This window comes from Takifugu flavidus, chromosome 4 (assembly GCF_003711565.1).
Source record: "Takifugu flavidus isolate HTHZ2018 chromosome 4, ASM371156v2, whole genome shotgun sequence".
In the NCBI taxonomy this organism is placed as follows: Eukaryota; Metazoa; Chordata; class Actinopteri; order Tetraodontiformes; family Tetraodontidae; genus Takifugu; species Takifugu flavidus.
The window spans coordinates 14,786,311-14,811,684 of record NC_079523.1 but is presented as its reverse complement, the minus strand read 5'-3'; the positions used below and the strand labels follow the sequence as shown (position 1 = coordinate 14,811,684).

Below are 25,374 nucleotides of genomic sequence, written 5' to 3'. Positions count from 1 at the left end.
TTATTCCTCTCACGATACCTCAAAAATGTAATAAGTGTTCTATTACAATCTAGACAAGTACTCAAGTTGAATGACAAGTTAGTCGATGGATTAATGATTAACGGTCATTACCTGGATAACCAATTATCAGATATTTCTACTTCTTGATTTGTACATGATTCTGCAATAATGTTCCCAGTGTGTTGGTATCCATAATGATGATTTATTAGAATTATTTTTTTATATCTCGGAACAGAAAATGAGAGCGGTGGCAACTCCATCTTGGGAACTGGGCTGAGAAGCGGAGAGTTCTTAGTTCAAGCCCCAGTGCAGACAAAACATGGAAGGTGTTCTAGTAATAGGGGTAGGTGCCAGAACACCTTCAGAGGACTGCTGAGGTACCCTTGAGCAAGGTACCAAACCTACAATGAACTAGCAATTCATCTAGGGGCAGATCCTGCCTTTGCCCATATGTGTACCCTCGTCATGACCCCAGAAGAGATAAAGCAGTCAAGAAGACAAAGTGTTGCCATAATAGGGACTTAACTGCTAATTTTTATTTGTTTTTTTGGGATATCTCCTATACATATGTATACCAAAACTATAAGCAAGCAACACAAACATTAGAGAAAAATGTAATAAAAAGGAAAATATATTAGTGCTCACCCTTATGAGGAAAAAAAAATAAAACAAAGTGAAGAAAAAACTATAAATACAGTTCTGGGTCATGAAGATTGTTGGGTGGGAAAGAGATTCAAAACCACACAAGCACTTGTACTGGGGTCGTCTTAAGTCTAATTTAATGGGAGTAATTCAACCACGTGAAATCCCACTGTGCGGCACTGTCTTCCATACATGTCTTCCACCAGCAGGGTCATCAGTAATATATGCATTGTATAGAAATAAGTCCAGGGACCAAGGTGCGTCTACAGATGTTTTCATATGGAGATCTGGCCCACCCCTCCTTCGCCTTTTTGATGGACCTTATCAAGGATCGGCAAAACTACAAAAAGAAAAACAAGACGCACTACGGCAGTGATATGTGCATTCATATACATATAAATCTAACAGGGAGCCAACATAGAGAAGCCAACACTGGATGAATGTCTCTTTTCCTGGTTCTAGTCAGCACCCGAGTAGCTGCATTCTGGATCAACGGTAGAGACTTTAACATACAGGGTCTCCAACGAGCCCTTAAACTCCTTCAGTCCTATATATTTTTCTGAGGCTCATTGCTAATTCAGAAATCCAAGACCACCACGTGTTTTTTAGATCCCATCCCAACACACCTGTTGAAGGATGTTTTACCATTGATAGGCAGATCTATCCTGGACCACATCAATGGTTCTTTAGTGACAGGTTATGGACCCCGGTCCTACAAGGTGGCAGTGATTAAGCCGTTTCTTAAAAAAACATCACTGGATCCTGATGTCTTAGCAAACTATAGGCCGATATCGAACCTTCCATTTATCTCTAAAATTCTAGAGAAGGTTGTAGTGACTCAGTTACTGGAGCACCTGCAGAGAAACAGGCTGTTTGAGATGTTTCAGTCAGGCTTTAGAGCTCATCACAGTACAGAAACAGCACTTCTTAAAGTTACTAATGATATTATAGCTTCAGATCATGGACTGGTTTCTATGCTGGTTCTGCTGGACCTCAGTGCTGCTTTTGATACAGTTGATCACAGAAACCTGTTACAGAGACTGGAACATGTGATTGGAATTAAAGGGACAGCACTAGACTGGTTTAGATCATATTTATCTGATAGATACCAGTTTGCTCATGTCCACGGCGTTCCCTCCTCATACAGTAGGGTTAGCCATGGAGTTCCTCAATGTTCTGTACTTGGACCACTCCTTTTTACCTTGTACATGCTTCCCTTAGGAAATATTATTCGGCAGCATGGGATAAATTTTCATTGTTATGCTGATGACATTCAGCTATATCTATCCATGAAACCAGAGGAGACAGAGCAGTTTACAAAGCTCCAGACCTGTCTTAAAGACATAAAGTCTTGGATGTCTTTAAATTCCCTCCTCCTTAACTCAGGAAAAACTGAGGTTTATGGTGTTTGCCACTGTTGCTTGTTTGGGGTCAGGCCCTGGGATTCTGTAAAGCCCCTAGAAACAATATTGATTGTAAAAGATGCTATATAAATAAAGATTGATTGATTGACATTAATTGCCAGCTTTTCTGGATTCAATCCAGTGATTGAAGAAAAACTGAAGTGAATACTTCAGCTGTCAAGCCACCTACAGGTTTGAGTTTTGCAATGTAAAAGTAACACACTATGTTCCTTTATTCATATGAAAATGTGTTTTTTTATTAGATGTAAATACCTAACAATTGTTCAATCCCTATAAATGAAAACAACAGCAATTTTATTAAAGGCAATAGAAGAAACCCTTTCCTTCATGTCGCTGTAATTTCTAAAAAAGGATCTAAATGGTCTATTTAAGATATAAAAACGTGGTGCTGTTGGCATGTCTGAAACACACTTTCTTCTGATGTTGAAAGTGTGAGTCCAACTTTCAGACGAAGATAGGATTCAGCTGAAATCTCGATTGGTGAGGATCATGGGGGCCATCAGGGTCCACATGTAGAGCAATAAACAAACCCAGCTGGAGCTGATCTTTACCCAAACTGCTGGCCACTTGCTAGTTATGGTGTAATCTCCATCAGGACTGTGAGAAACATGACACAAACAGCAAGATTCATCAACAGGATACTTGCATATGAATAGTTGTCAATCATGTCACAGAATCCAGGCCTGTGCTTGATTTTGTACATGATATTGATATTCTGAACTCGTTATCTTGAAAAATGTTGTGTCTTCACACCACCAGGGGTCAACATTTATGTGCATATGTAAATTAGAATGTTTTCATGAAGAAATTAACACTAGTATGTTTACGTAACACTTGAAAAGAGAGATTTGTCTTAATCCAATTATAATTGGACAACAAAAGTGCATATCTTTGATCTCCAGCAGCATTATCTGGGTCTTTTAGTCAGATAAGAACTCCAATATTAGTTGGACAAGTTTTTTCCAGCATGTTTGCGCCCTAACTGGAGTTCAACTAGACAACGCATGTGCTTCTGCTCCACAACCTCCACACTGCTGGATGAGCTGGGACCAAAACCTTCAAGAAGATCAGCCATCACCAGGAGGGAGAGTGTGCTTTTTCTCTGCACAATAAGTAGTTTGTACATTATCTACGAGATGAACAAATTTGTAAGATTCTCCGTCTTTCTGTTGTTAGAATTGCTGGTCTGCTGCCTGACTCCAGTTGTTTATTATGTGATAACCTAAATCACACAATATTGACTCGCTGAAAAAAATATGTATATGTATATTACCACCTCTTGTCAATCTTGCTGTCAGTTATTTGATTTTCTCCATTGCACGTAAACTGGGACGTACAAAGGAAGGAATTCCGATGAGACAGAAAAATTGAATTTTGAGCAAAGCTGTATTAAACTGTGTGTGTAACTGGGTAACTATTTAAAAAAAAACTTCACCAACACAAGTATTTGTGCCATTTTCAATAAAAAAAAAAACCCCAACATGGATAGTGTCATTAATGGGGGAGTGTAGACAGACCTATACCAGTTGGTGAGTGTCAACATGATATATAGTGAAGCCAGGAAGAACATCAGGTGGAAGAAGGAGTAGCTGTACTGGACCAAGTCCCGCTCCTTGTCTTCCGCCTCCTGTGGACCACTGGACTCTACTGACAGGTCAGTGCTCCTACCCCCTTCAGGCAGGATAACTGCATCTTTGGAAGCCATGGTCAGCTTTTTGACCTGGCTTGTGCTGGAGGTACGAATGCTGGAGAGAAACAAGTGTTTATGTGATAAATATCTGAAAATATTATTACAGTTTTATGTATAACTTAACCCCTCATCTACCACAGGGCGAACAGGGTGGGATAGATGGCTAGGGGCATGGTAAACCTGGAGGAGCTCAAATAAATAACATGTTTAATCAAAATTATTATCATAATAAATAAAATGTTATCACATGTCTATTGTTGAATGACAGATTACATACAGATACAGATTAGCGAAGCTACCAATGTGAGAAGACAAACTGAAACATCTTCACATCACTCAATCAATGTCAATTTTGATGAGCTTTAATAAACATTCAAAGCTTTCATCTCTAAAATTATTATATTACATTGAACATCCAATAAGAAGGATTCATATCCTCATGGATGGTATCAGGGATGATAGAATTGAAACTTGGGATGACGCTGAAGGAATGGCTAAGAAATTCCTCCTGGCCCCAAAATGACATGACGTTTAAAGAGCACACTGTCACTGCCTATCAGAAAAACAGAAAAAAGAAACATTGACTTGGTTTTTGTTTGCCAGATTATTTGGAATTATTAAATGTGTGGATGAAACAGGGACCAGGATCTATAGGGACTCACAATGTTGCCTTTACTTCATTATTCATTGGATCATACCAATGGTCAATCTCTATCCTCATTCACACAGAAACATTTTACACATACAGAAACACATTCATTTTAATTCCTGTTGTTTTAACAAGGTATTTTATTTTGTTTTTCTTGTTTCTATTAACCTCTCCCACACCAGCTGCTGATTGTAATTATCCTTGATTTAGGGCAGTAGTTGCTCAGTCTGTTGGGAATGGAGCTGAAAAGCAGAGGGGTTTCTGGTTTGAGCCCCAATGCAGAAAACACATGGAAGATGTTCTGGTAGTGGGGGAAGCTGCCAGAAAACCTTCAGAGCACTGCCGAGGTACCTGTGAGCAAGGCTGCGAACCCACAAATGCTTACATATGGCCATGCAATGAACTGTCAACTCATCCAGGGGTGGACCCTCCCTTTGCCCATATGTGCACCCTCCCCATGACTCCGGAAGGGATAAAGCAGTCAAGAAAATGAAAAATCTTTGATATGTTGCAAATTATTTTATTTTATTTTTTTAAAAATTGATTGTGTTTATGATTTTGTTTCAGCTTGTTTCATCACATAACAAAAGTCAGACATGAAAACTCATTATCACCAACCTAGCTACTCGAGATTTAGCTGTGTGTGAGTCCTATGAGGACACACCCTTTGGAGTTAAGACTCACCTGGAATACAGAATGCACACCAAAAATATAGCAAGACCCACAATGGTCTCTGCATCCCACCACTGTAGGTATGGTGAGGTGAGGACTGGTTCCTCCATGTCAATGATCTCCACTGTGGTTTGATTCTCTACCTGCAGGGGGTGCAGTGTGGGGCCAGCTATCTGCTGGTAGATACTGAGGAGGCTCGGATTACAGACTCGGTCTGACAAAGGAGAGGAACCAAAGCAGCTCACAATTTTCAGTCAACATTACCTTCTATCCTAATATTATCTTAACTGTATCAATTTATACATTCTACAAAGAAGAACCAAGCAACCACAGCAGCTCCACAGCAGCTCTGATTGTCATTAATCAGAAGAACCACTCATAGCAGCTGCTCGGTCACACCCAGTGAAGAACAACTAACCTGGCTCGTTGCTCATGGCAGACCAGGTAAGGAACATGGTGTAGAGAGTGATGATGGAGGACTGTAGCAGGCCTGAACGTGGCTGACACTCCTACAAAAACACATCGTGTCAAAACACATTGCGTACAATTAAATCCTTGTTACTAAAACTGAACTTTACCTGAACCTTCTGCAACACTGAGATAATTGAAGCAGCCACGCACAAACTCATGTTGACACTAATGAAGACTTTGTTCATGAGGCAACCATCAGGCTTGGCGTAGAAGAAGAGCAAGAGCACGATGGCCATAAAGGACAGGATGTAATTAAAGACTGTGGTACTGAGCAGCGCTAACAACACAAGTTTGAAGAAAAGGCAGCATTTATCAGTGTCAACACTAACACATCTTTCAACTTTCTAAGGTTGAGCTGCTCACCTATATACCAGATGCTTGCATTTCCTGTCTCCATTTTCTCAACCCAGGATTCATTCAAGGAGTGAGCAAAATCAACTAGAAGTACCAGCTGGATTAAAACAAAAAAGAAAGCTCCAGCCGAGCCCACAATGAACCACACTGTAACGAATAAATAGACACAGAATTTGTTGCTATACTGTCATCTTCCTAAGCAGGAACTGTCAGCAAGATTTGGCCTTACAGTAGGTAAAAGGTTGGTCTGGAATATAAAATGCTGCCACACTCAAACCTACTAAAGCAGCAAACTTGAAGAGCCAACATCTGCACAAAGACAAACATGAGAGGAACATAAAGCATTCTGAACCACAGATGGACTGAAACAAAATATATATTTTACTGCAGTAATAAAAACTATAGTGCTGCTTCAAATGTAAGAAAAATTAATGTACTGATTATAAATGAAGTTTCTTTTCACTGTAACTAAATTTTCAACTACAATAATAATCAGTAAAAAATGGTAAGGATGAAATTTGCAACATATCAATAAATGAAGTTAAAATGCAAAAAGGAGGAATTATCCAAATATTGAGGGACTTACCTCATATATCCACATGTCTAAAGTGTACAACACAACCACAAGAAAACTACTTACCCATTGTGGACGGCAGCACGAGGTTCTCGGTTGTTTTTGACATTGATCATGAGAATGGAGAAAGTCAGGAACCACATGCTCATGGCAAAACAAACACGGTACACAGCCTTGTAACCCGTAAACATCTCACAGTTGAGGTCCACCTGCAAACCCAGAATAGACGAGCCAGCACCGTCTTGACAAAATCCTGGAATCTTGAGCACACAGAGTCCAGGTTTAATAATTAAGATTCAATATTCAAGCTGTTATTGTCATGTGCATCATGATGACAGCAATCATCAGCAATGGAATTCTTCGGTCTCACAGTTCAACATAAATATTGGTAATAGAGGTAGAAATGTATCACATAAAAACTTTGAGAAAATTCTGCTCTACCTTTGAGACACTGCAAGCCATGCAATTTATAATGGCCTTAGACTGTTTTGAACGGATATGCCAATATGACTGAATGTATGCGAGTACTTTTGGCCAGAAGGTTCACTGGCCTTATGTCCACACGTCCACCTCAGATTCTGTAAGATTCCAAAGGTAATCTGTCCATGGGTTAAAAGTGATCAAAACGAGTGAGTGTGCATGTATGGATGCATTTGTCGGTCATACACGTTTCAGCTGATGATCAATACCGGGCGACAGCATGATGCAGGCCACGACAGTCCCCAGCAGAAGGATGACAGAGTAGATTATTCTGGTCACTGTGGAGTTCCTGATGCAGAGACAGCAACTGCACATCAAACATGCTGTGGTCCTGCATAAACATGGAACCTGAAACAAATACTTAATTTAAGAAAGACTGCAACTGGGGTTTGGGCAAGATGGTAGAGAAGCAGGTGGGAGGTTCCTGAGCTCTCAACACTAAACTCAAATTAGAATCAAAATTTGGCTGACACTCCTACAAAAACACATTGTGTCAAAACACATTGCGTACAATGAAACCCTTGTTACTAAAACTGAACTTTAACTGAACCTTCTGCAACACTGAGATAATTGAAGCAGCCACGCACAAACTCATGTTGACACTAATGAAGACTTTGTTCATGAGGCAACCATTAGGCTTGGCGTAGAAGAAGAGCAAGAGCACGATGGCCATAAAGGACAGGATGTCAGACAGTATGTTTCATACATCTCAAAACTCACATAATGCCTGGTAAATCTGTTTAGAAAAGGTCCTGCATTCCCCATGGGGAAAAAGCTATGCTAACATCTCTGCTGGTGAGCACAACTGTGGTAGTGGATGGGTTTGCAACATGCAAGGGAAGAACAAAGTTAATTCCACCACAATGTGTGTGTTGGTTTCACTTTATTTAAATTTATTTAAAATTGAAATTCTAGTCACTCGATAACAACAGAGAGAAATAATCCGTATTAACAAATACAGGACTCCCTCTATTATTAGCACTGGCATGGCCTTGCCGTCTGTTTCACCTGGTGTCTGTGTCTGTTCAATGTGTGAAATGTTTAGTTACTCCTCTGCCTCCTTTAGTGAAGGGAACAGGTGCAGAAAGTGTAGTTTAGTAATGGCTCTGGAGGCGAGAGTTAGTGAGCTTGAGACGGGGTTCTGCAGATTGGAGTTGTCTAGAGTTGCGTCAGGTAGCCAGGAGAAGGTAGCTGCTGTGGAGCCGCCTAGCGTAGCTACAGCTAGCGGTCCCCCGGCAGCAGCCGAGCAGCCGGGTAGCCAGGGCGGCTGGGTGACAGTTCGCAGGAAGCGTAGCCCAAACCAAAGGCCCACGGTGCACCACCAACCACTTCCCATGACTAATTGTTTTTCCCCACTCGGCGTCACACCCGCTGAGAAACCGACTCTGGTAATTGGTGACTCTGTTTTGCACTATGTGAAGCTGACTCCAGTGACGATAGTTAATTGCATTCCGGGGGCAAGAGCGGGCAACATAGAAGCCAATCTAAAGCTCCTGGCGAGAAGTAAACGTAAATTTGGTAAAGTTATTATACACGTCGGAGAAAATGACACCTGGCTTCATCAGTCGGAGGTCACCAAAATTAACATAGAGTCGGTGTGCAACTATGCTAAAACAATATCAGACTCCATAGCATTCTCTGGTCCCATCCCCTACGGTGGTGCCCCAAAAACCAGGTGTCCTTTGTAGACAATTGGAGCAGTTTTTGGGGAAAACCTGGTCTGATTAGGAGAGACGGTCTCCATCCCACACGGGATGGTGCCTCTCTCATTTCTAGTAACTTCCATAGAACCCTCATCCACCAACAAAAATATATTTAATGCTATAGAGGTAGTCTTTGTTCCACGATTAAAAGTTCACTGATTTAAAATTAATACCAAAGCACAAATTGGAGAAACTAACATCATAATTAAATGTGGACTATTATTAAATATTAAATCTCTTTTGTGTAAATCCCTGTTAGTGCACGACCTGATAGTGGATCATCACATTGATTTATTTTGTCTAACTGAGACCTGGCTTCAGGAGGAGGAGTATGTTAGCTTAACGAATCTAGTCCTCCTACCCATCTTAATTATCATATTTCTCGTGCTATTGGTCGAGGAGGGGGAGTGGCAGCAATCTATCACTCCAAGTTATTAATTAATCCTAGACCAAAACATAGTTCCAGTTCATTTGAAAGCCTGACTCTTGGCATCACACATCTGAACTGGAAGGCAGAAAAGCCACTTTTGTTTGTAGTTGTATATCGGCCCCCTGCTGGGCCACATTTAGAGTTCCTGTCTGAGTTCTCTGATTTCTTATCTGACTTGGTTCTTAGAACGGGCAAAGTCATTATTATTGGAGACTTTAATATACATATAGACGTTATAAATGACAGCTTTAGAAATGGCTTCATTTCATTACTTGAATCAGTTGGTTTCCTCCAACAGATAAACCAACCAACTCATAACTTCAACCACACCTTGGATCTAGTTCTGACTTATGGTGTTGAGGTAGAACATTTGTCAGTGTTCCCTCAGAACCCACTCCTGTCAGACCTGTCAGGTTCCCAGTTTCTGGGAACTTTTTTGCAGGGTTTCTCCTGCCGGGGGCGTGGTGGAGCCATGCCTCAGCCGCAGGTGGTGCCGGGGACTGGTGCACCTGCAGACACTTGGTAATCAAGCCACCTATTTATGGACTGTTCTCACGGTTGGCCAGCGTTGGCATGTTTTGTCTGTTTTGGAATACCCCGGCTATACCCTCCTGGACTATCGTGAGACTTTTTCCTTCGTGGATAACTTTTGAACCCATTTATCGGATTATCGTTTGTCTTTTTCCTTCGTGGTCTGCTTTTGACCCCACTCGGGATTTTTTTTCGTAAGTTTTCATTTCCTGTTTTGATTAAGAACTGAGTCGTGGTCTCCACACCTTTTGAGTTGCACAACTTTCTATAAACTTAAATAAAGCTTCTCGGAAAACGATACGCCACTGTGTCCTGCCTGCTTTCGGGTCCTGATACAACCACTCGTAACAAGACCATAACAAGACCACAAGATCACTTTTACATTTATAATTAAGGATTCTTCTATGCTTAGAACACAGTCTTACTATAGCAGATGTCTTTCAGATAATGATCAGAGAAAAAGCTAGTCAGGCCAGGCCAACAACTGGACCACCACCAGATGTGCTGACTGTGGGAACATACAGGGTCTCCAACGAGCCCTTAAACTCCTTCAGTCCTATATATTTTTCTGAGGCTCATTGCTAATTCAGATATCCAAGACCACCACGTGTCTTTTAGATCCCATCCCAACACACCTGTTGAAGGATATTTTACCATTGATAGGCAGATCTATCCAGATCAATGGTTCTTTAGTGACAGGTTATGTACCCCGGTCCTACAAGGTGGCAGTGATCAAGCTTAAAAAACCATCACTGGATCCTGATGTCTTAGCAAACTATAGGCCGATATCCAACCTTCCTTTTATCTCTAAAATTCTAGAGAAGGTTGTGATGACTCAGTTACTGGAGCACCTGCAGAGAAACAGCCTGTTTGAGATGTTTCAGTCAGGCTTTAGAACTCATCACAACACAGAAACAGCACTTCTTAAAGTTACTAATGATCTTCTTATAGCTTCAGATCATGGACTGGTTTCTATGCTGGTTCTGCTGGACCTCAGTGCTGCTTTTGATACAGTGGAACACAGAAACCTGTTACAGAGACTGGAACATGTGATTGGAATTAAAGGGACAGCACTAGACTGGTTTAGATCATATTTATCTGATAGATACCAGTTTGCTCATGTCCAGGGCGTTCCCTCCTCATACAGTAGGGTTAGCCATGGAGTACCACAAGGTTCCATGCTTGGAGCAATCCTTGTCACCTTGTACATGATTCCCTTAGGAAACATTATTCGGCAGCATGGGATACATTTTCATTGTTATGCAGATGACACTCAGCTATATCTATCCATGAAACCAGAGGAGACAGAGCAGTTAGCAAAGCTCCAGACCTGTCTTAAAGACATAAAGCCTTGGATGTCTTCAAATTTCCTCCTCCTAAACTCAGGAAAAATTGAGGTCATGGTGTTTGGTCCTGAACCTCTCAGGGATAGATTAGATAAAATGATCACTCTAGATCAGGGGTGGGCAAATCCAGTCCTCAAGGACCGTATCCAAGCCAGACTTTCTGTCCTTCAGGTAAATACTTTCACCTGGATTTCCATTTACCTTGGTGAAAGCAGTTTCTCCCTGGTAGGATGCAAAATCTGGCTGGATTCCAGCCTTCGTGGATTGGACCCATCAGAGGAGGTCAAATCCATTCCTCGAAGGTTGAATTCAAGCCGGGATTTCCATCTTCAGAGCCAAGGTCTGAAGATACAGACTGACATTTTTCTCTTTTCCTATTAATGTTCAGTTGCTGTGGTTTGATTCCTGACAATATTAATACTTTTGATGGAGAAAAACATATTAGGAAAAAATATGTTTAATCTCAATTTTTGACAGTATAAGCTAAGTTGTATGAAAAATATTGCAAACAACTTCATTTTTGTACAAAAACAATTATTAAAATATGCCTTTTTTAAGGTAAGTCTGTGATGATGTTATAGTTCAGCTCACACCACAGTTTACATAAGCTATAACCTTTATGGTTATCTTTCTGTTTATTTTGTTAACTTTATGTTCTGTTTCACTTTATGTTAAGGGGTTATGTAACATGTCACACAAACATGTCAACATGTCAAACAAAAAGCCTTTTTTCTTTTTGTTGAGTAGGCTAAATAGGATTGTTTTTTAACTTGCATGGAGTTGTTCAATCAATTTATTAATTTCAGTAAATTTTGAAGATCTCAACAGGGAAACTCATACTTGAGAAACTCGTCAAATTAGAATTAAGAATATGGTTAATGGAGATACTTTGTAGACAAAATGTGATCCCACTGTCATGTAGTTAAATATAATGATTAGATTTTTATAATGGCCATTGCCTGTGAATGTTCTCAGTATTCAGGTCGTGGTAATTGTAGTAGTGGAATTGTAGCAATTTGACTGTTTGAGTTTCCTGAAGATGTTTTACCTCTCATCCAAGAGGTTTTATCAGTTCAAACTCACTGTTTGGGAGTTCCAGATCATAATCAGGAGCTATTAACGCATTTGAAGCTTCGGTGGTTGTTGGTGGCTCCATCCTTCATTATGTGGGTCTCCCCACCCCCACCCCCGACGCAATGGGGTTCATTAGTAGTCATGTGGGAATGGCCTCTTCTATATGCAGTGTTGAACATCCCCAGGTTCAACACTGCATTGTAAACAGGTTTACCAGAATTAGAATGGATGGCCATTCATGAATATAACACAAAAGCAGAGTGCTAACCTTGTTGCGATATTGTATCAGGCTCAATACTCAAAGGCTTGGACACAGATGCACAGGGTCAGGATTTGACAAAATCATAGTGAGTTTATTCAGTCCAAAATCCATAAAGCCCATCATGTCCTGTTTAACTCTGGAGAGCTTTGGTGCATGTGTGTGTGTTGCGTTCACTCAAAGTTAAATTCCCAGGCAAGTTTAGTTACTCTGTATCCATCTACACGTATCGCCGCCTTTATAGCTGTATACTGACCTGCTGACATCCGACCCCACTGTCCCACTTAACTTCTACACCAGCACTTTGTTATAATTAAGGTATTTCCATGATCTATGTCTATGCTCTCCTCTACCTGTCCTCTCCCTTCTCCCTCCTCTCTACCCAGCCGGCCATAAGCAGGAGGGTCCCCCTACATGAGCCTGGTCCTGCTCAAGGTTTCTTCCTGTTAAAGGGGAGTTTTTCCTTGCCACTGTTGCTTGTTGGGGGTCAGGCCCTGGGATTCTGTAAAGTGCCTAGAACCAGTCTTGATTGTAACAGACGCTACATAAATAAAGATTGATTTGATTTGACTTGTTGACTAAAATTCAAATTACACAAAAATATGACTCGCATTAGGAAATTTTGATCCACCGATTGATCGGTATTTTACAGAACATTAGTAATAGCATAGCTTATTTATGGCTCTGGAGATGAGAATTTGTGAGTTTGAGACACAGCTGCCCAGTGTAGCTACAGCTAGCCGTCCCGACACCAGCCGGCTAGGCAGGGTGGCTGGGTGACACTTCGCAGGAAGCATAGACCAAACCAAAGGCCCATGGTGCACCAACCGCTTTCTCCAGCTAACCATTTTTATTCCACTCAGCTGAGAAAATCCCCTCTGGTAAGTCTCTCTGTTTTGTGCTATGTGAAGCCAAAACCACCAACCATATTTAGGTGCATTCCAGGAGCCAGAGCGGGTGACACAGAAACTAATTTGAAGCTGCTAGTGAAAAGCAAACGACACCTGGCTTTGTTAGTCAGAGGTCACCAAAATTAATATGGAGTCCATGTATAGTTATACATGTAAAAATGATGTCGGACACCACAGCATTCTCTGGTCCCCGCAGTCAGGGCTCACCGTAGCCCTAACTCCCCATCTGTTCCGTCTGCAATCCTACAGTTAAGCAGAGTAGAAAAGCAGGTAACAATACTAACCAGGTTAATACCCTGAAAATAGGTCAGCCTTCCTCCACAACCTAATGCTTCACTTGTACCACGTATCAGGCTGACATGTGTTATTCACTCTGACGAACATTTATTCCATCATGTTGACCTCATATTTCAGACAAGACAGATAAAAAAAGCACCCAACAAAATCAATAAGAATTTTTCTTTATTAAAATTGTCATTGCAAATCGACTGTTCACAGTCTTTGCATTCAATGTATTACTGGGATATTTGTTGGTTATAACTGCAGGTCATTTCTTGTCATTGTCTTGAATGTTGATTTGCTATCAAGACTAATCTGTCAACAACACAACAGGGTAATAATCCCAGAGATTATTTAACAAAACTGTTCATATGGTGTTAACCATCCCTGCATCATCCATCCGTCCGTCTGTCTATCTAGCCAGGTGGAGAACTCACCCAGTTTGCAAAAGATAAAGCCCCGAAAACAGCTCCCATATTCGTCCGTGGGCCTGGTTCTCACTGTGACTGCAGGTCACACGATTCACATGTAAATCCCAGAGTGTCACCTCAAAATTGTCATGTCTCTCACTGTCTTCTCCTCACGCCTCGTTCACGCCACACGCGACGCGCCACGAATGGCTGGGATCGGCGTGCGCCGTGCAGCGATTGTTTCGGCGTCTGTTCTATTTTGTGCGCGAGTGATCATGTCAAACTGTGAGTAAGTCAAACAAAGAAAACAACAAAAGAATCCGGGCACGTTTCAGAATAAAACAATTTACAAAATATTACACCGCAATCTACACCGCGGTTTTTATGTGCGCACGCACGCGCACATGCACATAGAGACACTGCACTGTGAAACGAAGATAAATTGCATAGATAAATAATATATAATAATCCAATACCTCTGAGAGGTATCATCGTGTGGGGTCCAATCTAAAGTGCAAGTGTGTGAGTGAACTACACCTCTAGGAGGACTAGGATTGCCTTTATTTAGTTTAACGTTTTGTTGCGGGGGGAGGGATTTGGGGCTGATTTGTGATGTTCATTGTTTGTGTGGGTTATTTTTGCATGTGATTTGGGGTTTGATTAAGTGTGTTCTTTGTTTGTGTGGGTTACTTTGCATGTTTATTCGGGTTTGAATAATTGTGTTATTTGTGTGCTGTGTGGGTTATTTTTGTATGTTTATTTGGGTTCTATTGTGTACGTTTCCTGTTATTCTCTAATTGGTGCAGATCCTACCCTGTGGGGTATCTTGAATATGAATTTAATATCTGCACGTTGAGTGTGTGTGTGAATGGGTGTGTGAGAGTATTTTAGCAATTGTTGTTAGCGGATATCCGGAAATTAAAGTATTAATTTTGCACATTGGACCAGTCTCTTCTCACTAGAAAACACTTGTGCGGCCTTGATAATAATTCTCCAGGTGGAATTCCTGGGGTGGCGTTGTCGATTTAGAGAAGAGATATACTGAGCCCCGTTAGGCGCGCGCCACACACACAACACGAAAACTGTCACAAATTAACGTGAATAAAAGGGGAATAAAGAGTCATCAACATTTGCATATCTCTGCTGCAAGACATGTGCACCGCTCAAAAAAACTACAGCGCGCGCGGGTAAGTGACGTTCCAATTAGAACGACGTACGTAACGCCCTCCCGCGCGGAGGAACAAGAGCCTGGTGTGAATAAGAGAAATTGCAGATCGAGTGCGAGTTTCGTTCCGCGTCCAGTGTGAACCCCAGCATCAGCCTGTTTTTGTATCGGCTAAATCAGTTCTCCACTGCCACAAGCCATCCAACAGAAACGGTAGCAGAAGCAGTAGCAGAAGCAGTAAAGCTAGCAGGGACGCGATGTCCACTTGATGGAAAGAAGCGCTTATGCATATGGAAATATACATATTTAATTCAGCACATCTGAATCTATTCATAATTGGAACAGTAAATATTTAAGTTTAATATTTAAATATTTGAGTTTGGCAACATTTGGGATTAATACTTAAAAACATTTTAGTAAATATCAAGTGTTTCCACTTTTCGTTGTGACCCCAGAAAGCCCCACAATAATTTTCAGAAGATTCTGATGTAGCATTTCAAAATAAAACTGTCAAACATTGAGATGGTGCATCAAAGTACTTGGTTTCAGATTTAGATTTTTGGAAAATTCCTCTCCTCTGAGTAGATCAGTGATGATGTTATTTCTTGTGGAGTTTCTCTGCTTCTCTCCCTCCTCACTCTCTGTATCAAACTCCTCCTCTAGAGGAGAGAGCCAAAAAATAACATCCTGATGGCCTGGAAGTCCTTCTGATGGAAGTCCTTGTGGTGAGAACAAATCCTGTGAATAATTGTGGCTTCAGCAGTCCCTTGAAAATGTGTTCTCTTGGAAAATCTGTCTCTTTAAAAAAACAAAACAAAACAAAACCCCTTTAATGTCTAGATTTTGACTGGCATCAAACCTGTCCCATTTGAAGGTGGTTGGGTGAAGGAAGTCCACCACTGTAGAGCAAGCAGTAGACTTCAGCTTGATGGTGGGATTATGCTGATTGAGCACATTAAGGAACTGTCCAAAATCCTCGTGTGTGATGTCATACACCTCAGATATCATTGAAAGTAATAAAGTAATAGAGAGGTTTCCATCTGCAGGAGGCCAGGGCAGATGTCACCTACTGTGTGATCAATATGATCGCACAAGATGGTGCAAATGTTTTGCCCATAACCCTTCCTTTATCCATTTGTAGGTAAAAAATTTGTATCAATTTCAGTATCATTCCTCAGATTAATTTCCACAAATTGAAGAAGCTTCTTGTCTGGCCTCCTCTTGTCTAGATATTTGAAGAAAATATTTTTGTCCACCTGATTGGCTTCATCAATATCAAGAAGCCCCTCCCTGGGCTACCACCTTATTGTGGTGGAGGGGTTTGCGTGTCCCAATGATCCCAGGAGCTCCGTTGTCTGGGGCTATATGCCCCTGGTAGGGCCACCCATGGCAAACAGGTCCTAGGTGAGGGATCAGACGAAGCGCAGCCCAGACCTCCTGATGATGAATAACAACATTGGTACCAAGTTTCCCTTGCCCGGATGCGGGTCACCGGGGCCCCCTCCTGGAGCCAGGCCTGGGGGTGGGGCACGTTGGCGAGCGCCTGGTGGCCGGACCTCTGTCCATGGAGTCCGGCCGGGCACAGCCCGAAGAGGCAACATGGGACCCCCTTCCCGTGGGCTCACCACCTGCAGGAGGGGCCAAGGGTAGCAGCCGGAGGCAGGGACCTTGGCGGTCTGATCCCCGGCTGCATAAACTGGCTCTAGGGACATGGAATGTCACCTCTCTGGTGGGAAAGGAGCCTGAGTTGGTGCGCGAGGTTGAGAAGTTCCGACTAGATATAGTTGGCCTCACCTCGATGCACGGCAAGGGCTCTGGAACCAGTCTTCTTGAGAGGGGTTGGACTCTCTACCACTCTGGAGTTGCCGATGGTGAGAGGCGACGAGCAGGGGTGGCAATTCTGGTTGCTCCCCATCTCAGTGCCTGTGTATTGGAGTTTCCCCCGGTGGATGAGAGGGTAGCCTCCCTTCGCCTTCGGGTGGGGGGACGGATCCTGACTGTTGTTTGTGCCTATGGTCCAAACAGCAGTTCAGCGTATCCACCCTTTTTGGAGTCCTTAGAGGGAGTGCTGGAGAGTGCTCCTTCTGGGGGCTCCCTCGTCCTCCTGGGTGACTTCAATGCTCATGTTGGCAATGACAGTGTGACCTGGAGAGGTGTGATTGGGAAGAACGGCCCCCCTGATCTGAACCTGAGTGGTGTTTTGTTATTGGACTTCTGTGCTCGTCTCAGATTGTCCATAACGAACACCTTGTTCAGACATAAAGGCGTCCACATGTGCACTTGGCACCAGGATGCCTTAGGCCGCAGATCGATGATCGACTTTGTGGTTGTGTCATCGGATTTGCGGCCGCATGTTCTGGACACTCGGGTGAAGAGCGGGGCGGAGCTGTCAACTGATCACCACCTGGTGGTGAGTTGGCTCCGATGGTGGGGAAGGATGCCGGACAGACCTGGCAGGCCCAAACGTGTTGTGAGGGTCTGCTGGGAACGCCTGGCAGAGTCCCCTGTCAGAAGGAGCTTCAACTCACGCCTCCGGGAGAGCTTTGACCATGTCCCGGGGGAGGCGGGGGACATTGAGTGCCGGACGGCCGTCAAGCTGAAGAAGGAGTCGTATTGGGCCTTACTGGCCTGTGGGACTCCTGAGGCAGCAGATAGGTACCGGCGTGCCAAGCGGAGTGCAGCTACGGCGGTTGCCGAGGCAAAGACTCGGGCATGGGAAGAGTTCGGTGAGGCCATGGAGAACGACTTTCGGACAGCCTCGAAAAGGTTCTGGACCACCATCTGGCGTCTGAGGAAGGGGAAGCAATGCACTGTCAACACTGTGTATAGTGGTGATGGTGTGCTGCTGACCTCAACTCGGGATGTTGTGGATAGGTGGAAGGAATACTTCGAGGACCTCCTCAATCCCACCAACACGCCTTCCAGTGAGGAAGTAGGGCCTGGGGACCTGGAGGGCTCATATCTCCAGGGCTGAAGTTGCCGAGGTAGTCAAAAAACTCCTCGGTGGCAAGGCCCCGGGGGTGGATGAGATCCGCCCAGAGTTCCTTAAGGCTCTGGATGTTGTAGGGCTGTCGTGGTTGACTCGACTCTGCAACATCGCGTGGACATCGGGGGCAGTGCTGCTGGATTGGCAGACCGGGGTGGTAGTCCCTCTTTTTAAGAAGGGGGACCGGAGGGTGTGTTCCAACTATAGGGGGATCACACTCCTCAGCCTCCCTGGTAAGGTCTATTCAGGGGTACTGGAGAGGAGGGTCCGCCGGATAGTCGAACCTCGGATTCAGGAGGAGCAATGTGGTTTTCGTCCTGGGCGTGGAACAGTGGACCAGCTCTACACCCTCAGCAGGGTCTTCGAGGGTGCATGGGAGTTTGCCCAACCAGTCCACATGTGTTTTGTGGACTTGGAGAAGGCATTCGACCGTGTCCCTCGGGGGGTCCTGTGGGGGGTCCTCCGAGAGTATGGGGTGTCGGGCCCGCTGATACGGGCCGTCCGCTCCCTGTACGGTGCCAGAGTTTGGTCCGAATTGCTGGCAGTAAGTCGAACTCATTTCCGGTGGGGGTTGGTCGCCGCCAGGGCTGCCCTTTGTCACCGATTCTGTTCATAATTTTTATGGACAGAATTTCTAGGTGCAGTCATGGTGTTGAGGGGATCCGGTTTGGTAACCTCAGGATCGGGTCTCTGCTTTTTGCAGATGATGTGGTCCTGTTGGCGTCATCAGCCCGTGACCTCCAACTATCACTGGATCGGTTCGCCGCCGCATGTGAAGCGGCTGGGATGAAAATCAGCACCTCCAAATCCGAGGCCATGGTTCTCAACCGGAAAAAGGTGGAGTGCCTTCTCCGGGTCAAGGAGGAGCTCCTGCCCCAAGTGGAGGAGTTTAAGTACCTCAGGGTCTTGTTCACGAGTGAGGGAAGAATGGAGTGGGAGATCGACAGGCGGATCGGTGCGGCATCCGCAGTAATGCGGACTCTGCACCGGTCCGTTGTGGTGAAGAGAGAGCTGAGCCGAAAGGCGAAGCTCTCGATTTACCGGTCGATCTTCGTTCCTACCCTCACCTGTGGTCATGAGCTTTGGGTAATGACCGAAAGAACAAGATCACGGGTACAAGCGGCTGAAATGAGCTTCCTCCGTAGGGTGGCTGGGCTCTCCCTTAGAGATAGGGTGAGAAGCTCTGCCATCCGGGAGGAGCTCAGAGTAGAGCCGCTGCTTCTCCGCGTTGAGAGGAGCCAGATGGGGTGGCTTGGGCATCTAGTCAGGATGCCCCCTGGACGCCTCCCTGGTGAGGTGTTCAAGGCATGTCCCTCCGGTAGGAGACCCCCGGGGAGACCCAGGACACGTTGGAGAGACTATGTCTCTCGACTGGCCTGGGAACGCCTGGGGATCCCTCCGGATGAGCTGGAGGAGGTAGCTGGGGAGAGGGAAGTCTGGGCTTCTCTCCTTAGGCTGCTGCCCCCGTGACCCGACCAATAAGCGGTAGTGGATGGATGGATGGATGGATGGATGGATGGAATATCAAGAAGAAATTAAGGAAATAATCAGTGTATTCAGCTGTGCAGTGGTCTCACTGTAAAAGTCACTCACAATTGGGTGGCCCAGAGGGTTGCGATGCAGCCTGTTCCACTTGGCTGGCTCCTTGTGCAGCTTAGTTAACAAATAAAAGAGCCTAGCCCTGGTCTGAGGGTTTGTATTGTATTTTATATTTTTTCTGCAATAATTTATCAAAAATTTGTTACACTAATTCGAGTGTTTGTTGATTGATAGATGATGTAGGTTGATAGGTTGATGTCATTGCCAACCACTATACTGCATTTGACGTCTGGCTTAATGTTGATGTTCAGTCTTAATGTTAAATCTGCTTTCAAAGTACCGCACGTCAGCCTCCTAGTGGACAGTGCTAGTGCACAGGACCTCAGGGATGGCAGTGTTTCTGGAGCTGAAGTCAAGAGCCCTTCACTGAGATGTCCCAGGCTCAAGCCCAAGCCTGGATAAGCAGGAACCATGCAGGCCTGTCAGCCACATCATAAAACGTTTTCTTTTTCAATAAATTACTTTGTAAAGGAGTAGCTAAAGATATTACATCATACGAGAGTATATTAAGAGCATTTAATTTTATTAGACTCTTGGGTTAGGATTTGGATGATGACATTTCAAGGGGAGGCGTGGGCTTGGATTTATGATTGCGATTTATGGTTTTGGGCATTTGCGTTGCTACATCAGCCTTTAAGCTATGGCGCAGAGGGAATGCTGCGTATCCGTAAAAGGGTATCCTTATCCCTATCGTTTTCTCCACGAGCAAATCTCAAAAAAGTCAAAATGTGATTGCAGCAATATTTTACATATAAACATGTTGTCTTCACTTTTGTTTTGGGAAAAATGTTTATCTTTACCCAAAGTGACGTTATCTCCACGAGCAGACATAAAAAAAAACTAAATGTGAGTGCAGCATTAGTTTTCAGACGATCATGTTGCATTTACCTTTGTTTTGGGAAAATAAAAGTATCCTGACCCAAAGTGACGTTTTCTCCACGAGCAAACGTCAATAAAGTCAAAATGTGATTGCAGCATTATCTTACATATGATCATGTTGCATTTATGTTTGTTTTGAGAAAAAAGTGTATCCTGACCCAAAGTGACGTTTTCTCCACGAACAAACGTCCAAAACAGACGTCAAAAAAGTCTAAATGTAATTGCATTTTTTTTTTTTACATATCATGTTGCATTCACTTTTGTTTTGAGAAAAAAGTGTATCCTGACCCAAAGTGACCTTTTCTCCACGAGCAAACGTCAATAAAGTCAAAATGTGATTGCAGCAAAACTTTTCATATGATCATGTTGCAATCACTTCTGTTTTGAAAAAAAGTGTATCCTGACCCAAAGTGACGTTTTCTCCACGAGCAAACGTAAAAAAGTCAAAATGTGATTCCAGCATAAGTTTTCATTACATCATGTTAGCGTAACTTTTGTTATGAGAAAAAAGTGTAGCCTGACCGAAATAGACATTATCTCCACGAACAGACGTCAAAAAAGTCTAAATGTGATTGCAGCGTTAGTTTTCATATGATCATGTTGCAATCACTTCTGTTTTGGAAAAAAAGCGCATCCATGTGTGGCGGGGTGGGAGGTGTATCGGTTGACGACAACGCCACCTGGGGAATTTCACCCCAGGAATTAACCGGAGAACAGGCACACGCAGATAAGGTTCTATTCCAGAGGCAGAGACAGGATTGAGGGTTATGCACTACAATTTTATTAAATCCAATACTCAACAAAAAAATGACACAGCTATACAAAAGTTAAATTAACAAAAGGGGTGGACAGGGCTGGGGCCCCACCGGCAGGTAAAACTCAATTAGGGGAGATAAACAAACTAAAAACACCCGTGCTACTGCAAGCAAAACCACACACGAGGGGGGTGATGAAAACGCCCTCCACCAGGGGTTGGGTCCCCGCCGTGGCCCGCAGCACCTGTCCAAAGAAAAGGAACAATTAAATTTACAATGATAAACAATCAGATGCGACGAGCACACACACACACACACACACACACACACATACACCTCACACACCTCACACACCTCACACAGACAGGCAAATAAATGGTGACCAGGTCGTCTAAAAGAACACAACGTCAACAAAGAAACGAAAAGCAACAAAACCTAAAAAAAGTAAATATAAATTGATACAATTTACACACTGTTAAGAGTCTAAAATTTAGGCAAAAGCTCCGTGGTCGCCTCGGCGGCACCACCACGTCTCAGCGCCGTTTCTCCGAGCGAAGGGGAGCGAGGGGAGAGAGCGAGAGAGAACGAGAGAGAATCCCGAACCAAAGGACCGAGCCAAAGCAGCAGTGGGTCCAGTAAGCGAGGTAGTCCGTGCCGACTGTGTTTGGTGGCGCCACCACTCAGTGAGGAGTTCCCGCTGGGGCAACGCGACCCACTGACGCCAGCCGGCCGCCAACTGCAGCAAGAACAGCCCCATTAACATTTATCAACTGAGTGGGGGAAGTCAGTGACGCACATTGCTGCGCCTTACCTGCCCAGTGCAAACTAGCGCGCATGCCCTTACGGCAAAGCGTTCTAGGCGGAAGGATGGCGGGAGGACGCACAAACCTTCTTGGCGCTGCCAAACAGCATGCTCGCTCTGTGAAACAGTTTCTGTTGGTCGAACCACCCAGATAAGCCGCAACCCCGCTGTACCGTCGAAAGGGGAAAACAACTAAAGCCAGCTGGAGGCAGTGCCTAATATAAACCTTTTCTCCCCACCCACCAATTAAGGCACTACCTCCATATGGCACCTGTTCGGAGGGCAGGCCACGCCCTGCCACATCAGCGTAACAGACGTCAAAAAAGTCTCAATGTGATTGCAGGATTAGTTTTCAGATGATCATGTTGCATTCACCTCTGTTTGTGAGAAAAACGTGTCTCCTGACCAAAAGTGATGGTTTCCCCACGAGAAGACGTCAAAAACGTCATAATGTGACCGCAGCATGAGTTTTCAGATGATCATGTTGCATTCACCTCTGTTTTGAGAAAAATGTGTCTCCTGACCAAAAGTGATGTTTTCTCCACGAGCAAATGTCAAAAACGTCATAATGTGACCGCAGCATGAGTTTTCAGATGATCATGTTGCATTCACCTCTGTTTTGAGAAAACAGTGTGTCCTGACCAAAAGTGATGTTTTCTCCACGAGCAAATGTCAAAAAAGTCATAATGTGACTGCAGCATGAGTTTTCAGATGATCATGTGTCATTCACCTCTGTTTTGAAATAAATGTTTCTCCTGACCAAAAGTGATGTTTCCTCCACGAGCAAACGTCAAAAACGTCATAATGTGACCGCAGCATGAGTTTTGAGATGATCATGTTGCATTCACCTCTGTTTTGATAAAAACGTGTCTCCTGACCAAAAGTGATGGTTTCCCCACGAGAAGACGTCAAAAACGTCATAATGTGACCGCAGCATGAGTTTTCAGATGATCATGTGTCATTCACTTCTGTTTTGAAATAAATGTGTCTCCTGACCAAAAGTGATGTTTCCTCCACGAGCAAACGTCAAAAACGTCATAATGTGACCGCAGCATGAGTTTTGAGATGATCATGTTGCATTCACCTCTGTTTTGATAAAAACGTGTCTCCTGACCAAAAGTGATGGTTTCCCCACGAGAAGACGTCAAAAACGTCATAATTTGACCGCAGCATGGGTTTTCAGATGATCATGTGTCATTCACCTGTTTTGAAATAAATGTGTCTCCTGACCAAAAGTGATGTTTCCTCCACGAGCAAACGTCAAAAACGTCATAATGTGACCGCAGCATGAGTTTTGAGATGATCATGTTGCATTCACCTCTGTTTTGATAAAAACGTGTCTCCTGACCAAAAGTGATGGTTTCCCCACGAGAAGACGTGAAAAACGTCATAATGTGACCGCAGCATGAGTTTTCAGATGATCATGTGTCATTCACCTCTGTTTTGAAATAAATGTGTCTCCTGACCAAAAGTGATGTTTCCTCCACGAGCAAACGTCAAAAACGTCATAATGTGACCGCAGCATGAGTTTTGAGATGATCATGTTGCATTCACCTCTGTTTTGATAAAAACGTGTCTCCTGACCAAAAGTGATGGTTTCCCCACGAGAAGACGTCAAAAACGTCATAATGTGACCGCAGCATGAGTTTTCAGATGATCATGTGTCATTCACCTCTGTTTTGAAATAAATGTGTCTCCTGACCAAAAGTGATGTTTCCTCCACGAGCAAATGTCAAAAACGTCATAATGTGACCGCAGCATGAGTTTTGAGATGATCATGTGTCATTCACCTCTGTTTTGATAAAAACGTGTCTCCTGACCAAAAGTGATGGTTTCCCCACGAGAAGACGTCAAAAACGTCATAATGTGACCGCAGCATGAGTTTTCAGATGATCATGTGTCATTCACCTCTGTTTTGAAATAAATGTGTCTCCTGACCAAAAGTGATGTTTCCTCCACGAGCAAACGTCAAAAACGTCATAATGTGACTGCAGCATGAGTTTTCAGATGATCATGTGTCATTCACCTCTGTTTTGAAATAAATGTGTCTCCTGACCAAAAGTGATGTTTCCTCCACGAGCAAACGTCAAAAACGTCATAATGTGACCGCAGCATGAGTTTTGAGATGATCATGTTGCATTCACCTCTGTTTTGATAAAAACGTGTCTCCTGACCAAAAGTGATGGTTTCCCCACGAGAAGACGTCATAAACGTCATAATGTGACCGCAGCATGGGTTTTCAGATGATCATGTGTCATTCACCTCTGTTTTGAAATAAATGTGTCTCCTGACCAAAAGTGATGTTCCTCCACGAGCAAACGTCAAAAACGTCATAATGTGACCGCAGCATGAGTTTTCAGATGATCATGTGTCATTCACCTCTGTTTTGAAATAAATGTGTCTCCTGACCAAAAGTGATGTTTCTCCACGAGCAAACGTCAAAAACGTTATAATGTGACCGCAGCATGAGTTTTGAGATGATCATGTGTCATTCACCTCTGTTTTGAAATAAATGTGTCTCCTGACCAAAAGTGATGTTTCCTCCACGAGCAAACGTCAAAAACGTCATAATGTGACCGCAGCATGAGTTTTCAGATGATCATGTGTCATTCACCTCTGTTTTGAAATAAATGTGTCTCCTGACCAAAAGTGATGTTTCCTCCACGAGCAAACGTCAAAAACGTCATAATGTGACCGCAGCATGAGTTTTGAGATGATCATGTTGCATTCACCTCTGTTTTGATAAAAACGTGTCTCCTGACCAAAAGTGATGGTTTCCCCACGAGAAGACGTCAAAAACGTCATAATGTGACCGCAGCATGAGTTTTCAGATGATCATGTGTCATTCACCTCTGTTTTGATAAAAACGTGTCTCCTGACCAAAAGTGATGGTTTCCCCACGAGAAGACGTCAAAAACGTCATAATGTGACCGCAGCATGAGTTTTCAGATGATCATGTGTCATTCACCTCTGTTTTGAAATAAATGTGTCTCCTGACCAAAAGTGATGTTTCCTCCACGAGCAAACGTCAAAAACGTCATAATGTGACCGCAGCATGAGTTTTGAGATGATCATGTTGCATTCACCTCTGTTTTGATAAAAACGTGTCTCCTGACCAAAAGTGATGTTTCCTCAACGAGCAAACGTCAAAAACGTCATAATGTGACCGCAGCATGAGTTTTGAGATGATCATGTGTCATTCACCTCTGTTTTGATAAAAACGTGTTCCTGACCAAAAGTGATGGTTTCCCCACGAGAAGACGTCAAAAACGTCATAATGTGACCGCAG

General features: G+C 43.6%; 1 protein-coding gene and 1 long non-coding RNA gene across 3 annotated transcripts; both read right to left on the bottom strand.

The window, feature by feature from the left end:
• Positions 1–505: 505 nt before the first annotated feature.
• Positions 506–14,457, bottom strand: si:ch73-267c23.10 (serine incorporator 1). Of its 2 annotated transcripts, none has more exons than XM_057031142.1 (10): positions 14,376–14,457; positions 7,143–7,304; positions 6,543–6,736; positions 6,132–6,211; positions 5,912–6,049; positions 5,656–5,825; positions 5,496–5,586; positions 5,090–5,291; positions 3,584–3,811; positions 506–2,663 (listed from the first exon to the last, which is right to left on the bottom strand). In XM_057031142.1, exons 2-10 carry the CDS (start codon positions 7,269–7,271, stop codon positions 2,528–2,530), a joined length of 1,368 nt encoding a protein of 455 aa, XP_056887122.1. In that variant the 5' UTR covers positions 7,272–7,304; positions 14,376–14,457; the 3' UTR covers positions 506–2,527. The 2 variants fall into 2 exon arrangements, with proteins under 2 accessions (XP_056887122.1, XP_056887120.1); XM_057031140.1 differs by lacking the exon at positions 14,376–14,457 and adding an exon at positions 13,927–14,298.
• A 6,829-nt stretch (positions 14,458–21,286) lies between these two features.
• On the bottom strand, positions 21,287–22,242 carry LOC130524754 (uncharacterized). The gene is made up of 3 exons (XR_008950225.1): positions 22,095–22,242; positions 21,757–22,019; positions 21,287–21,527 (listed from the first exon to the last, which is right to left on the bottom strand). It is a non-coding gene; the product is annotated as an uncharacterized LOC130524754 (long non-coding RNA).
• Between the last annotated feature and the right edge of the window lie 3,132 nt (positions 22,243–25,374).

Excerpts from the sequence above, each read along its gene's own strand:
- si:ch73-267c23.10 (XM_057031140.1), bottom strand. The coding sequence starts at position 13,965 with ATGGGAGCTGTTTTCGGGGCTTTATCTTTTGCAAACTGG. Across the intron at positions 5,587-5,655 it reads CAGTGTTGCAGAAGGTTCAG|GAGTGTCAGCCACGTTCAGG; the intron begins GTAAAGTTCAGT and ends GTGTTTTTGTAG. Across the intron at positions 2,664-3,583 it reads ACACTCACCAACTGGTATAG|TCCTGATGGAGATTACACCA; the intron begins GTCTGTCTACAC and ends TGTTTCTCACAG.